Source organism: Euprymna scolopes, chromosome 20 (genome assembly GCF_053919585.1).
Source record: "Euprymna scolopes isolate OS-2025 chromosome 20, ASM5391958v1, whole genome shotgun sequence".
NCBI classification, from domain to species: Eukaryota; Metazoa; Mollusca; class Cephalopoda; order Sepiida; family Sepiolidae; genus Euprymna; species Euprymna scolopes.
The window spans coordinates 88309732-88327177 of record NC_136501.1 but is presented as its reverse complement, the minus strand read 5'-3'; the positions used below and the strand labels follow the sequence as shown (position 1 = coordinate 88327177).

General features: G+C 33.9%; 1 protein-coding gene across 13 annotated transcripts in view; it reads right to left on the bottom strand.

Moving 5' to 3' along the window:
• LOC145241536 (unconventional myosin-VI-like) overlaps nucleotides 1–17446 on the bottom strand; it is a 381082-nt gene that overhangs the window by 84871 nt on the left and 278765 nt on the right. For all 13 annotated transcript variants that reach the window (XM_080104590.1, XM_080104593.1, XM_080104586.1 and 10 more), the window contains exons 6-9: nucleotides 15340–15504; nucleotides 10518–10615; nucleotides 7383–7547; nucleotides 2135–2215 (exon numbers count right to left, since the gene is read on the bottom strand). In XM_080104590.1, coding sequence (XP_079960716.1) covers nucleotides 2135–2215; nucleotides 7383–7547; nucleotides 10518–10615; nucleotides 15340–15504 — 509 coding nt within the window. The remainder of the gene's footprint in view (nucleotides 1–2134; nucleotides 2216–7382; nucleotides 7548–10517; nucleotides 10616–15339; nucleotides 15505–17446) is intronic.

Below are 17446 nucleotides of genomic sequence, written 5' to 3'. Positions count from 1 at the left end.
CAGAATGCATCGGACAACATGGTGAAAATCCAATGTTCATGATTTTCATTTCTACGTCACATTGCTTGACAAACTGACTGATGTGGAGACTCGGCTCACCTTTTATATCCCCTGCACATACCTCTAATCTCTATTATGTATTAGATGAAAAAGAAAAGCTCTTCATCAAGATATATAAAAAAAACCCAACCTCACAGGCAACTGTGGCTGCCACTGAAGAATTTGATGATGCTGATGATCTGGGTGATCACAATGCATTCCTGGATTTTGTTTCCATCAATATCAGCACAGAATGAGTAAGAAGCAATTGGAATGGTGGGATTCTTCTACCGCTCCATTAGATATCTCACTGCTAATGCAATTCTCTATCTATAAAAAACCAGGTATGTCCAAGCATGGAATACTGTTACCACATCTGGACAGGAGCTGCTTGAAAGACTTATCCTGCCTTGACAGAGTTCAGAATAGACTTCGTAGCCTAGTGGGGGATGCCCTTTTCTCTTCTCTGCAACCTTTTTTCTCAAGAATAGGCGTTGCAAACGTGTCTCTATTTTATCATTATTTTCATGACAAGTGCTCGTCTGAGCTTCAATCTATGGTCCCCCCTCACCAAACTTTCACAAAAAATACTTCTTTAGTTGAAACCACTGTTAATAATTCCCCCCCACTCTTTATCTGTGCTTACACCTAAACGTAGATTCCATGAATAAAGCTTCTTTCTTAGAACTGCACACCTATGGAACTCTCTTCCGTTTGCCTGTTTCCCAGCTGACTAGAATTTGCTAATTTTCAAGTTCAATGTAAACAAATTCTTGATGAGCCGTTTTCTTAAGTAATCCAATTTACCAAATTTCCACTACTAACGATCACTACGATATTGTCCCATTGAAAACTGTACACTCAATAACCCTTATCCTCGCGTGGTCTCCAGGCCTTGATAAGTGGTGACTCCTATGTAAAATAAAAAAAAACATTATCATGTGTTTTTAACTTTATTAGACTTTTTTTTATTATGTTTAGAGATAACAGTTTATTACCACCATTCTGAAAATAATTACCTTTGCATCACAACTCGCATCATTGTTGAAATAAACATGACCTGATGTGATAGTTCTGGTGTTACATTTCATTTTAAAATAAACCCCAAACGAATGTCTCTATTAGTTCCTTTGAACTCGTTTATTAAGTTTTTTTTTTTTGCTTTTTTAAGTGGCGCTTGGTACCATATGATTCTTGGGGCCTCGTATGTAATACAGACAGCTGATTATTTTATAGGAGAGAAAAATATAAAAATATGCAATATATATATATATAAATATAAAAGATTTCAAAACATTATTACAATGATCTAAATACGATACCTTTTTATATGAAAAATCAAAAGACGGAATAATAAAATAATGTTAAAAAATACATAGCAAATGTTGGTGACCTTTCTTATTTAAAAATACATTTTTTTCTCGTTAAATTATAAATATTTTTCTCTCGGTAAATTATAAATATTAAAGAATTAATATTTATAAAATTATCTCAGCCAGATATAAAAGCTTGATAAAACCAAATAGGAAATAGAGCTTATAATATGAGCAAACAGTTAATAAAATATGTTAAAAAACACTTTGAAATGAGTTAAAAACATATTTAATCTGAAAAGGAAACACTAGATAAATGGATAGTCCTTAATCCGCGGAGTTTCGAAGAAATACTTTCCTTCTCATCAGAGGGTAGGAATTAGCAAAATGCGGGATCGGATTTTGCATGCAGAAGTATTTGATGAAACAACAAGTAAGTCAAAGATCTTACTTGAAAACAAAATAAGTTAAGCAGAGGGAATATAGTAAAGAAAAAGGTGATTACACATGAATGGATAGTCTGGTGGAAGATAAAAAATCCAGTGACGATAAAATCCAAATGTAGAACTTCAAGAAAGTTAAAAGAATTTCCATTTGTTCAAGTAAAATCCAAGGAAATCCCGTAATTGCAAGAAGATGGTCCATAATAATCCAAAGGCAGAAATCCATGGAATAATTCACAAAAATGTGTACAAGGAAAAAAATAATAATAATAATATATATATATATATATATATATATATATATATATATATATATATATATATATATTTTAATCCTACCTGTTTGCTCTTCCGGTTCTTATCCATAGTTTTACTGCTTTCTTTCGAGCAGAAATATTGAGTGCAGCCACCATTCAAATACTGAAAAAGAAACAAAACAGATATGAGTAACTAATGACAAAGAAAGACTGAAATCGATATGAATTTCCCAACCAGTGGGGGGAGTCATGCCCCCCCCTCCCGTGCGCAAAAAAAAAAGAACAACAATTTTTTTCCTAAACAACACAATCAGCGCCAACTAAGGAAGTCAAAATGAAAGAAAAAGGCACCAAGTGCGTATGTGCGGGAAAGAAACAGGAAGTCATTCTTTGATGAAACAAAAATCATCTAACTCCCCTATCCTTTTCATGAATAGCTAGGTCTTAGCCTTCACGGCAAAATTAACATTTTCAGCAATCAACCACTAGTCTCTCCCTCATAAACAGAAAGAGCCCCTAATCTAATATGTTCCATACCTTCTCCCAAGCTCCAACCCCTGATTTTTTGGAGGCATTTTATTAATTGATGCAAAATTTTTAGGTGTAGTGATAGTGATCCATTTTTTTATTGATACATTTTTTCCCTAAACAACTTCAATCGATTTCAACTAAGAAAGTAAAAATTAAGAAAAAGACACCGAGTGTGTATGTGGGGGAAAGAATCAGGAAGCTATTCTTTGATGAAAAAAGTCAACTAACTCCCTCACCCTAAGGTGAATCGTTTGATGTTTAAAATTAATATATTCAGTCTTCAGGGAGGACTGTCATGAGAAGAAAAATATGTACATGTAAAATCTTGATTTGTGGTTTAACTTCGCTCACGCACGATGATAACTACACTTATATAATTGCGTAGGTATTAAGACACAACTGCGCAGACGCAATAGATAAATGTATGATAACAAATCCAGTTTCAGAGTTGATTTCCTGGTACTTGTGCACAATTTAAACCAGACGTAACTAACTAGCCGCTCGGCTTTGCTCAAAATATAATGTCAACCGCTGGATTTCACCGAGTGTCGCCGAGCGTTGCCGATAACCAAAGCGTAACAACGCTACCCAAAGAAACATACTGAATAAATATTTTTATTTATTTATTTTTTTACACTGTGATCACCACTTATCAAGGCCCGGAAGCCACTCAGGGATAAGGGTTATTGCAAGTACAGTACGTTAGTGTGGAGATTTGATGAAGTGTTTACTTAAGGGGGCGGTTCATTAGGAATTTGTTTACGTTGGACTTGAAGACATCCAAGTTGTAGTCAGGTGGGAAGCAGGCAGACGGAACAGAGTTCCACAGGCGTGCAGTTCTAAGAAAGAAGCTTTGTTCATGGAATCCACGTTTTGGTTTAGGCACAGATAAAGAGTGGGGGAAATTTTTCACAGTGGATTCAGCTAGATGGGTGTTTTTCGTGAAAGATTGGCGAGGGGGGACCAGAGATTGGAGTTCAGATGAGCACCTGCCATGGGAATAACGATAAAACAAGGATAGGCTCGTAACGTCTCTTCTGTGGGAGAGAGGTTGCAGGGTAGAGAAAAGGGCATCCCCCACTAAGCCACATAGTCTATTTTGTACTCTGTCAAGGCAGGATAGGCTGTTTTTAGCAGCTCCTGCCCAGATATGGCAGCAGTATTCCATCCTTGGACGTACTTGGTTATAATTTAAATATAATAAAACCACCAGATAAAAAAATATAACGAAAATAAAAAAGAAACAACCATCTACCGTAACAATTTATGTTTCATTCTTGTAACAATTTTTTTAAATGAAAAAAGTAAACAAACAAGTTTTTTTACGACCATTTTTTTTTTGTCAACCAAAATTAATAAGAAAACCATTTTTTGTTGTGTTTTTCATATTTTTTTAAAAATTAAAAAAAAGAAGCACTTTTTAATGTGCTTTTCGTGTATTCTTTTCTGCTAATTTTATTATATTTAAACGTTTCCTTCCGTTTTTTTTCTTTTTTTTCTTTTTTGAATAGCGTTTATTATGCTTTCATAATCGACGAAGTCATGTTCCGAGCATGATAGCATGCGTTATCTGTTCTCAGAAGTTGTCTGCTGAGATGTAACTCCAGGATGACGCATTCTGTTATCGGCAAAACTCAGCCTACCAAACAACTTTCTAAGGTTCTGATGAATGAAGGTTGATTTATATTTAGTTGTAGCGATACACGTGTTATTCTTGAAGGATGGTGATGCTGTGGCGCAATGTATAAGGGCTCTTTTCAAGGAAGCTCTTGAGCTCCCCACATGTTGGGTCCTTGTACCAGGCTTGTACCCATGCGGAGACAAATGCAATCAAATCAGTGCTGTTTCTATCTTGAAATGTCAGCGCCAAATCAGCTTGGCTCTGATTGACAGTTGTTTATAAAACTTTGCCGAGTCCAAACTATCAGAGCACACAGGTGCCGAAAGAAAGAGAAATGTATTGCGTTGAACAGTTTCGCTGTGAGTGTCGACTGGGACAGCTCAAGAATGATAAACGAGTATAACATGCTCCTCTAAATGTTAAAATAATCCAATTTTCACAAGAAAACACATATGCTGTTCGCTATTTTCCAAAAAACGTTTAATTTCAGCAGACAAGTGGTCTCTGCCATCAACGCCGACAAAAACCCTGCCCGTAATGACGCCAGAAAGATCCAGAAACAAGACCCACAACAGATATAGCCGATGTTTTATCAACCGCTTAGTGTAAAGGGGATGTGTCTTTCGCTTCATCGTATTTAACACCTGCTGGGAAGTTGGTTGCTGTGCCAAAAGACTTTATAAATTGTCAATTTAGAAATATGTTGTTATAGATCGTAAAGGACATAACAGCCGCTTAAGAAACGTCCTCGCAACAAACCAAGTAACTCTGTCCGGCAAACGATCGTGTTACAATGCCTTTCTTATTCAATATTTAATTTCAGTAAGATGCGGCCAAACACATATCAGTCTATCAAGTGACATTCTTTACAGTGACCTTTATTCAAATTAATCAATCTAACCCAAACTAAAGACGCACCATCTTTTTTATATACTGCATACATATACATGTATATGAAATATTAGTTGAAAGGTTAATTAATTTGTATATTGGGTTTGGAAAAGGAGATTTTATTAATAAACTACTATTTTTTACTGTCTTTTAATTCAATGATTGTGTCGATTCTGATATACTCAACTGATATACTCAACTGATATACTTAACTGATATACTCATAGCGAGTAATTTTGTTTCTGAGATGGTTTTATTTTCTGAACAAATGTTTAGCATTTGTGTTCAAATGCTTCTGTCTTTATATGAACCAACTTGATGTTCAAGTTACGATCTATTTCTAAACTGGCAATTTATTTATTTCCCCTCTTTACATTCAAAAAATAAATTTGTATCAAAATTAGCAAAAGGAAAATCTATATGAATTGTTTCGTGTTTTACAACAAAATTATGAATAAAATATTTCTTTTTTTAAATTAATATTCAAGTAACAAACTTTACGAACCGATAGTGAGCTAGCAAAGCCAGCTAGTCATCTATATAAAAATAAAATATAATATATACATATAATACTATATATGATCTGTTGTTCGCTGAGAGCTTTTTAAAGGTTTTATTTTGGAGAGAATTGACCAGAGAGAGAGAGAGAGAGAGAGAGAGAGAGAGAGAGAGAGAGAGAGAGAAAGAGAGAGAGAGAGAGACTAATGTTCTCTTAGCTAATTATTTTGCTATTAGTTAACTTCATAATGTAACTACAATGAGGTACGCACAGACAGACATCAAATAATATTTTACACTCTGATCATAAAAGCATTGTACATTATTAGTGATGTCCTCTTCGCATAGCTTCCATGGAGAGATTGATTTGAACATCTGTTTCTCTGTCAGCTCAAAAACGTGATTCGTCTTCGGCGTCTAACTTGTTGCCACTTTATGTAACCCACCTCTGATTCAGTTTTGCAGATTTGGGTTGACATGACTGCACTAAGTGTGACGCTTGTCAAAATCCATACTAGCTGAGTTAATTGCCATTTACGTAATAGGGTACCTAATATGTAACATAATATATAGAGAGGATAAAAATTACTACCAGAAGAGTAACAGAAACTCGCCAAAAAGCAAACGAACAAGATATGTAGTGTTTTGAAAGAAACAGCTTACCTTATAGGCATGTATATAATGATGTTTATCGGCTGTTTTCAGTTATGAAGTAATCCATTTTAGATAAATTTAATGTCAGTTGTCAAGAGAGAAAACGCGCCTTTCTAACGCCTTCCTCATTTTAGTTCTTTTTTTTTTTTTTGACTTGTATAGAATGGTGTTTATCGTTTGGGGGTATTTCAATGCATTTCTTAGCTTATTCACTTGTAGACTAGTATATAGTCACGTTTTTTGGGGGTGTATTTCATCTTACAGATAATATCGGGTCATCAGGAGTGAATGCGCACTTTTTCGAGGACTTCTCTCTACAGCTTGTCCGCGTATCGGCACCCCTCACTGATGAGAAGCCCAATTATTTGAATTTCATTCGGATAAACTGCTCAATACAATAAAAAAGTTACGTTTGATAATCAAGCAGCTTCTGCTACAAGCTTTGGTCAAGATCAAAGTGTAGTATCTGTTCTTCAGATGCTGCACTTCATTTTCTTGTTCTCTTCCGGTGGAGCATTAGTCCTTCACGACTGAGACAATTTTTATTTTTGTACCTTTTCTCCACGTTAAAAAACGACCCTGGTGTCTAACTCTGTCCCGTGGGGAGGCATAGTAAATAGGTACAAGCTTTGTGCAACGGCTTTGTGCATGTCATTCAATGTTTAAAGATTACATCTAGCATATTCGTTATGATATCGAGAAAATAATAATGAAAATATATATATGTGTGTGTGGTTTTGTGTGTGTGTGTGTGTTTGTGTGTGTGTGTGTGTGTGTGTGTGTGTGTGTGTGTGTGTGTATAGCCAGAAACAATAGAAGCACCTAGAAGGGCAGCTGCACGTGTAATTGTCAGACAAGGGTTGCAATCGTCAACCACACCTCTTCTGAATCGGCATTGCTTGGGTCCAGTGGCAAAGAAAGGCCCATGACTGGTTGGAAACAATCCCGAGATAAGCAGAGAGCACATACAGCACGTTTGATCCGACAGGAACCGGTGTGTCAACGTGATTTTGCCTTATATATATATATATATATATATATATATATATATATATATATATATAATACTAAAATGTAAAATAAAATAAAATGAAAGAGTATATAAAGCAGGTGTAAAATTATCATCAAAACTTACATGGAACTTGTCGGGATCATAAAGCTGAAGTTTTTGCCTCATGCCATCGGGGGCACCAGCACACATCCGATAGAATATGTGATAGTTTCTTTCATCTTTCCCTTGTACGCAAATACGGGATTTTTCCAGCAAGTAATGCGAGATGAAACCACCTGCAACAGCTGCCTGCAAACAATGCAAAAAAGATGAATATTAGTAATAAACAAAAATAAGATTTATAAAACAACTAACCGTATTAATCTGATGTTTCTGTATCGTGATGTATCTTTCATTCAATGGAATTGTCTAGTTATTTTAATTGCATCATCAGGTTTAATTTTCTACTAATTTGGAAAACAAAAGTAGTGATTGGTCAAGACTATAACAAATTATGTTTATTAGCCAATCACTTGTGCTTGATAAAAATATTGAAGTAAAAACCTGTGCATACAAAGATATGTCTTTGATTAAATAAAATCAGGCTGCTCATGTGTAACGGTGTGAAGACTTCTGGCTGTGATAGAAAAGCTCCTCTCTCCTCTGAAACATAACTAAGTAAAATAAATCTATCGGTAGAACAGTTGGAAATAAGTCATACACCAGTCACTATGACTATGCAATTCCTACTGCTACGTACCTAGAAAATGGAGCTATTAAACCTTAAATAGTGATATAGGTCAAGAAGAAGAAAGTAGCAACCTTAGTAGAAGTTAATGTCCCCAATGATGCTGGGTTAAACAGAGCCGAGAGAGAAAAGATAACGAAATACCAAGGTCTTATGTATGACATGAAAAGAAATTGGAATCTTAGGAAGATCTCCATCATTTCAGCAATTATAGGATCAAGTGAACTCATGAAAAAGGATTTAAAAAAACTATCTAGCAAATATACCCGGTGAACCAATTGCAAAAGAGCTACAACCAATTACACTTATACGGTAGGTTAGAATCTTATAAAAGTCTCTTGGGTGGAATGTCAGATATAGGAGGTGAATGTCTGGTATCCAGTAGTTAGAACAAAATGATAAGAAAAGTTTTAAAAAGAGAAAATATGGCCAAATTATTGAAACTTAATATTAGAAAACTTTTATTAAAAATACAAATATTTTTGAATTTTCGTGTCTTTCGAATTTCTCTTTTAATGTGAATTCATTTTATAATTAGTTTTTACCGACGTATTTGGCCATGCATTTTTTTGTTTTATTTCTGGTGGAATTTGTGACTTTTTGGACATTAATATTGATTATGTTTTTTGTAGAGCACCCACGTCTTATGAAGACGGCTTGTGTTTAAAAAAATCATAGGTCATTATATGACTTAAAATAAACACTGTTTTGAAACAGGTGTAAACAATTATAATAAATTCGTGTAACCTCTTTATTTTGAACATTATTGAAAACAAATGATTTAAAACGTCACAATACACATACAAAAATATGTGGTATGTTTATTAATACAAATATTATTGGCTACACATTACAGACTCATTATAACCGAGCAGGGTAGAGGGTTTAGTCACCTACTATTTAAGATACACCGAATATCTCAACTTATGATTTTCCTAGAAGTAGACTATATGTTGAATTTACGGAAGCATAAAACACACTCATCCTCATCTATGAAAATCAAACGAGGAATAACTCTCATAGCTTAAAGGGGAAATAACTCTCATAGCGTTAAATAAATAAAGTTTACTTCCGTTTTTAAATGCAACTGATGTTGGAATTTTAATAATTAAAATAAATTAAATAGTAATAAAATTTTAAAAAATCAACTTTAAATAATATTCATAAACAGAACAATTAAAACTATTAATAATAACTATTAATAACATGGAGCTAATTATTAAAATAGATTTTCTTTAATGCAATATGTAAATGAGTTTATTAAGCAATGAGGTTGTTAAACAATATTCTAAAACAGAATAATTAAAACAATTCTATTACTAATAACCATTAAAAATATGGAGCTAAAAAAAATGCACACACACACAAAAAAAAAAAATTTACAAATCCTTTACAAATGTATATCAACAGAGTGAATGAGGTATTGTGGTAAATGTTACCAATCAAGAGTAATTGTCCCAATTATTTCAAATAACTTAAGTCACAAATACCCTGTATCCCCCCCCCCCACTTCTTAAGGGTCTTGTGCCTAAATTTGTTGTCTGTTTTATTTTTTCAATCTACATTGTAAAATTTACCAGCAATAAATTATATAACTACGAATATGGAGCTAATAATTAAAATAGTTTTTTTGAATGAAATATGCAAATGAGTTATTTCAAGAATGTAGATTTCCTTTGAATAAATAGTATATATACAAATTATGCTGAAATAAAAGTGTGTATATATATATATCTATATATATATATATATATATATATATATATATATATATATATATATATAGAGAGAGAGAGAGAGAGAGAGAGAGTGAATATTGCTCTGTAATTACATTGAGCTTCTTAAATAAGGATGGGTATATATTATAAGAAAATATATTTCTACAGAAATATATATATATATATATATATATATATATATATATATATATATATATGTGTGTGTGTGTGTATGTGTGTGTCAGATCATATCATATGCTACTGGTACCATGTAACCCAGTACTACCTGCCTCATGGTCGGGTCACCGGCGACTAAACTGGGTCCCCCAGACTTGTTTGGTGAGGAGGGCGGCTAGTCTCCCTGAAGGATTAAAAACAAGACCTTTTAAAGGGCAAAGGAACCCTTTTTTGGGGCAACGGCCAACTAACACCATGTATATTTGTGTGTATGTATATATGTGTTGGGGTGGAGAGGGCTCCCATAAGCCGTGGTGAAGGCAACCTTTCTAGGAGAAGCAAATCTGATTTAAAAAACCATAAAGCGGGAGACCAGTACCTGCATTAAGCTGGTCTGCAGTTTAATTTGTTGCTGGCTATCTTGCTCTTGCTTGTTGCTGGATGTCAACATTTTGAACCGAGAGAGAGATTTACCTGTCGTACAAAGCTAAGGCTCTGTAACATCATCTTTGTATAGATACTCCCTCAGGCATTTGGGCTCATGGACTTTCAGTGTCCGAGGGAGTGGCACTCGTCTGGCAAGACGTTGCAATCATCATCATATATATATACGCACACATTATATGCAATTCTTACCTTTTTATCAAAATGGATCTCAACAAATTTCCCAAATCGACTACTGTTATTGTTCCGCACAGTTTTAGCATTTCCGAAAGCTTCCAGCAAAGGATTTGCTGCAAGATAAAAAAAGTTTTTTCACCAATTAATAAGCGTTTGTTTATTGATTATATATTATTCTTTTGAAGTAAACGCGAATGTTTACTAGTTATAAAAATAATGCAGAACTCAATAGAAGAAGATTAAGTTGAAATATCTTCAAGAAATCCTTAATAAATATGAACGCGCATGAGGACAGAGGAATTCTGTGTAAAACTTTCACCTAGAAAACTGAACAGTTTATTAAAAATTGAACAATCATTTTTTAAATTAATAGTTTTGAACTTTGATACTCAATTCCAAAGAATTAACAAATAATATCAGTAAAAAATGTATTAAACAAATAATATGAAAACTAAGTCTATTTTTTATAACTCGCAAAAAAAAAAAAATGCATACATATACACAGGTATTAAGTGTTAGTTCACTGCAAATTATTTTTGCTTAATAAAAACTATGCAAAAATAAATGCATCATAGTTACTTACTCTCTCATCTAAATACGAAGTAATGTATTTATTCCCACGTAATTTCACTAACATTTCTTCACAGGTAAACGTTTATTTTTTTAGAATATTTGTTCGAAGCAATACTTTTGGTGAATTAAAATGTCAAATTTCTATTTATTTAATTAATCCAGATTTATCTTATTAAAGAAAAAAAAAAAGATAAAGTGGGTGACCATAGTCGAGGACAACCAGAAGGCTCCATTTTTATTAGTTACTATGCCAAACTGTATGAAAGGGCGCCACTTCTATCACTAGACTGCTTCACTTACATTTGATCTTCATCTTATGATGCTGAGTGTTTAGAAAGAGGGGCATCATTTTGAGTTGTTAGTATGACTCAACAGAGGATTGAACCCTAACCTTCCAGCCTAATAGTGAACACGTATACCATTATACCAAATAGAAAGGATAGCCTTCCCATTTGATATGAATGTAAAAGCCTATTTATCAACCTGATAAATATTTTATAAAAAAATATAGAAAAAAATCTTAAAAATACGGAATCATATTCGTATTATTTGGATTCTTTGAACTACTGATCTCATCTTGAGCATCATTTTCACGACGTTTCGGTTGATGTAACCTCCAACCTTCTTCAGGTGTGTCTTGTCAAACTCTGGAATGTTTCTGTCGAACTCGGAAATTTGGATAGAATTTCGAACGGAACTCCTTATTTGCATCACGGGAGTAACATGCTCTCGCTCCGTCAGTCATAACTGGATAGAGGTCCTAAGTAATTTGCAATTGTATTTTTCGGTCGCTCACACTGAACAGTAGTCTGAAGATTCCAAATAATTTGAATAACCAACACTCATCTCAAAAATTCAGAAACGTAATAACGATTACAGTTTTTAATACACTTCCCATGTATATTTTGTTTTGGTGTGATGTGTATCTACCCTATTTTGTGAATAAATGGGCTCTTCTGGATACTATGAATACAGTTATGAATCAAGTGGCATGGCAATTCATTGGTGGCAGCCATAGCCACAGCATCGGACGCAGATTTTTAGTAAGATACTATTCTTGTACTTCTGCAAATGCACTATGAACAGTAGACTGATGAATCCAAATAATCTGAATAATTAATGTTTCTGTCAAACTCACGAATTTGGACGGAATTTTGAACAGAACCTTTTATTTCATTTCATGGGGGTAGCATGCTCTTGTTTCGTCAGCCATGACTGGATAGACATCTGAAGTAATTTGCAATTATATTTTTCGGTTAGCCAAACTGAGAATTGAACTTTCAACCTTCAGGAGAATATCACTTTTACAATTGATTTTCCAGTACTTTAACCACTGCGCCATTGATTTTCTCAATTTTTTTTTTTTTTTTTCTTTTTACACAGTGATCACCACTTATCAAGGCCCGGAAGCCACTCAGGGATAAGGGTTATTGCAAGTACATTACGTTAGTGTGGAGATTTGATAAAGTGTTTACTTAAGAGGGCGGTTCATTAGGAATTTGTTAACATTGGACTTGAAGACATCCAAGTTGTAGTCCGGTGGGAAGCAGGCAGACGGAACAGAGTTCCACAGGCGTGCAGTTCTAAGAAAGAAGCTTTGTTCATGGAATCCGCATTTTGATTACTGTAACCACATTCCCGAGTCTGACAAGATACACCTGAAGAAGTTTGAACATTACAAACGTTGTGACAATGACATTCAAGATGAGAACAGTAGGATATTATGAATAGAGTTATGAATCAGGTGGCATGGAAGTTCATTGGTGGCAGCCATAGCCACAGCATCTGACGCAGATTTTTTAGTAACATATTATTCTTGTGCAAATGCACTATGGTAAATATACCATTTTTTGGGGTTTTTTTTTATCTTATTACTAGCATTTCAGCCCGGCGTTGCCCGGGTGTTTGGATATATCTGCTAAGCAAAAAAAAAAAAAAAAAAAAAAAAAAAAGTGGTGGTAGGAATCCAGGCTCGAACCATTATTGCAAAGGAGGAAAAGAACGGGGAAAAAACCTGACGTCTATGCTGTTACGACGACCACCACCAAACCGGAAGTCACATTTTTTAAAATTAAGGCTAGACAATCAAAAGGAGAGGATGACTTTCAAAAATATCAGCGAAAAAAGCGACCTCCCCTGTTGAAAAGTTCCCAGTTGAAGGTAAAGATATTAATGTTTTTAGCCAATTTTTCGATATTTGTCGTCTAAAAGGTCGGACATTAAAACGATACTAATCTTGCTAAAATGTGTCGCCTCTGTCAAAAGTTTTAGGCAGACATGCAAACATACATACATACATACATTTATATATTGGTAACTAAAAATTTTCGACCTAAACAGATTAAAAAGCTTACCCTATCTCTGAATACCCTTTATGTAAAATTTCAAATGTTTAGACCAGAAATTGTCTGAGTAATTTGGTAAAGACCGCAGAGGTCAATTTTTTTAAAACACTTTGATCCCTATTATAACCCCTTAACATTTATTGTTTTAGGCTCAAATCAAGTTATTAACTTAGATCCATGTCCAAGGAACCTATATCTAAAATTTAAAGTGTTTAGACCCAAAATTGTCGGAGGAGTGTGGTGGAGTTCTCAAAGGTCAAATCGTTGAACTTTGTCCCCTTAACAACACAATTTCTGGCCGAAAACCGATCCCAAAGATTTTCCCAAATCTTAGTATCCTGTATATCGAATTTCGAGTCTGTAATCTGTAGACTTAAAAATTGACAGAGTTATTGCGTAGGGAAATGTACAGACACACAGACACACGTTCACTTTTACAGATATACCAGCATGGGTGCCCGGCGTTGCCCGGGTACTTGGAGGTGTATGTTGAGCAAAAAAAAAAAAAAAAAAATTACCCTATCTCTGAATACCCTTTATGTAAAATTTCAAATGTTTAGACCAGAAATTGTCTGAGTAATTTGGTAAAGACCGCAGAGGTCAATTTTTTTTAAACACTTTGACCCCTATTATAACCCCTTAACATTTATTGTTTTAGGCTCAAATCAAGTTATTAACTTAGATCCATGTCCAAGGAACCTATATCTAAAATTTTAAGTTCTCAAAGGTCAAATCACAGACAGACAGACACTTTCACTTTTATAGATATACTAGCATGTGGCCGGCGTTGCCCGTATCTGGCGGTGTATGTTGAGCAAAAAAAAAAGTGGTCAATTTTTTAAACTTTGACCCCTATTATGACCCCTTAACATTTATTGTTTTCGGCTCAACTCAAGTTATTAACTTAGATCCATGCTCAAGGAACATATATCTAAAATTTCAAGTGCTTAGACCCAAAATTGTCGGAGGAGTTTGGTAGAGTTCTCAAAGGTCAAATCGTTGAACTTTGACTCCTTAATCGCCAAATTTCTGGCCGAAAACCGATCACATCGATTTCCCCAAATCTCAGTAACCTGTATATCAAATTTCGAGTCTGTAGACTAAAAATTGACAGAGTTATTGCGTAGGAAATGTACACATACAGACACACACACACACATAGACAGACAGACACTTTCACTTTTATAGATATATATAGATAGAAAGATTATCAGTCTTTGAAGTTCACAATATATTTTTCTTTATATATATTTTTTTTAATTCCTTTGATTTAATTGCAATATTGGTTGACTTCTTGCTGGATGCTTCTCCCTTCCCCAATGGTTGTTAATTTAATCAAACAACTCCATGAAAAGCAGGTGTCCGTTTTAAAACGGACACCTGCTTTTATTTCGTCCTTAATCGTTCGCGAAGGAGAGAGACGTATAGAAATTGAATTAATTGTATTATAGAAAAAAAGAAACGTTTATTTAAGCATAAAAATAATATAACATTGTCAGTATTTAGTGTGATTTTAAGTAACTTAATTAATAAATATTTGACAGGGAACGGAACCTTATAGGTAAAAGTATTGTGTCATTATTTTATATTATGGAAAAAAAAAGCAATGTACGTTTATGTTTCTGAACAAAATAACACAAAATAATAATAAAATCAATGTACGTTTATGTTTCTGAACAAAATAACACAAAATAATAATAAAAAGCAATGTACGTTTATGTTTCTGAACAAAATAACACAAAATAATAATAAAAAGCAATGCACGTTTATGTTTCTGAACAAAACAACACAAAATAATAAAAAAAAGCAATGTACGTTTATGTTTCTGAACAAAACAACACAAAATAATAATAAAAAGCAATGCACGTTTATGTTTCTGAACAAAACAACACAAAATAAAAAAGAAAAGAAATACTAACATTCGACAATTCTTTGTTCAATGGGGCCGGCATGGGTTCCCCAGCTCTCAGTCAAGTACTTCAAGATGTACTTGGTAGACTCGGTTTTGCCGGCACCAGATTCCCCGCTCACGATAATGGACTGACTCTGCTTTAGGACTTTCATATCACGGTAAGCTTTGTCTCCTGCACACGAATAAAAAATAAAGAAATATTAGCGTGTGGTTGAATCAACATAGAATTATAGATAGGTGGGATGGGTTGTAGCAAAAAATACATAGCTAAGATTTAGATGAGCGACGTCTTCACTTAATCATATATTATGACTAATTAGAAAAAATTTAACTAATCATTTATCAAACATAACTGAATTCCAAACTTAACATATATTTCATGTATTTTGTATAACTAAAGTATATAAAATATATTTTTAGTCATCGACATACAGACCTGTTTCGTTGTTTCACAACTCATCAGTGCGGCTAGACTAACACCTCTCCCAAGCCGAGGATCGAACCTAGAACCGTCGTGATGACAGTCGGCAGTTCTACCCCTTGACTACGGAATCGGTGGCCGAAATTAACCTGTCCGAACGATTATTTAAATAAACATCCGTCCGCTACTCGTAGAGGGCTCAAACGTTTGTTTGTAAACAAATCGCGAGCTTCGCATTATTTCAGCTAAATTAAGTAGCGAGTAAGATAATTTACGAGAGTGCTCTACCAAAGAGGGGAGCTTTATAAAATAACTAAAGTATATATACAGAAAATACCTTAGGGAAACAAACGTTGATGAATATATATATATATATATATATATATATATATATATATATATATATATATATATATATATATAAATATAAATATAAATTCTTAATTAAATTATGTAGAATTACAACAAAATTCATTGTCTGACAAAAGAGTGCAAATCAATTTTACAGATTTTCCTTAATCCATTATTATATATTATTGTATATTATTATATATTATTGTATATTATTATATATTATTGTATATTATTATATATTATTATATATTATTATCTTTTATTAATTTTCAATGAATGGTTCATCTCATCGGATCATTAGGATAACTTTATAAATATTGATACTAACATTTATTTAGACTTTATGTTTACAGTATTATACAATCTGTAACTGTTATGGCGGAATTACCTGCGAATAAATACCGGGAGACAGGACATAAATGCTGGTCAAGACCTGGAGAACCAACGCAGCATGTTCATTGGCTAGACGCACAAACCACATCTTTGTATGTTCTTGTTATTACACTCTTCTACTCTGCTCCCATGTTCTCTTTTACTTGCTAACCTTTAACTATGGTCATAACACTAACGAATATCAAGCTTTACTCATTGGAAACAATTTGTTAAGTTAGTTCAAAATGTGATTTTTAAAAAAAATTTTTTATCTATAATATAAATCTCACCTGTCATTTAAATGTATGTATGTATGTTTGTAGATCTCGCAAAAAATTCCGACAGAGGCGACAGATTTTCACGAGATCGGTATCATTTTGGAGCTCGACTCTTTGGACGACAAATATCGAAAAATTGATCAAAAACATTAATTCTTTCACCCTTAACTGGGCAGTTTTCTATAGGGAGGGTGGCTTTTTTCGCTAAGAGTTTTTGCAAGTCATTCAACCCTCGCGTCCACGACGTCGCATAAAAGGCGTTATTTTTACTGCACCTGACGTCACAACTACGGTAAGCACATCGGTAAAACATTTTTTCCCCTCTTTTTGTCCTCTTGCGCGTTACGGGTTCGAGCCTGCTTATTACTCTGATATATTTTCTCAACCAACACCCTTACTCACACCTCCACTTTCTTTTCCGCCTTTATGTCACGGGTTCGAGCCTGCCTGCCTACTACAATTTTTTTTTTTTTGCTCAACACACACCTTCAAACACCCGGGCAACGCCGGGCAACGCCGGGCACCCAGGCTAGTATATATATAAATCTGATTATCATTAAATAATTTCACTTTATATTATTGGTTATACATTTTTGGCTGTCTCTTGACCTGACTGAATTCCAGGACAAGAATTCATCTTATCTGGTGGAGTATCCAGCTTCATGCTGTTAATTGAGGTAACATCACTT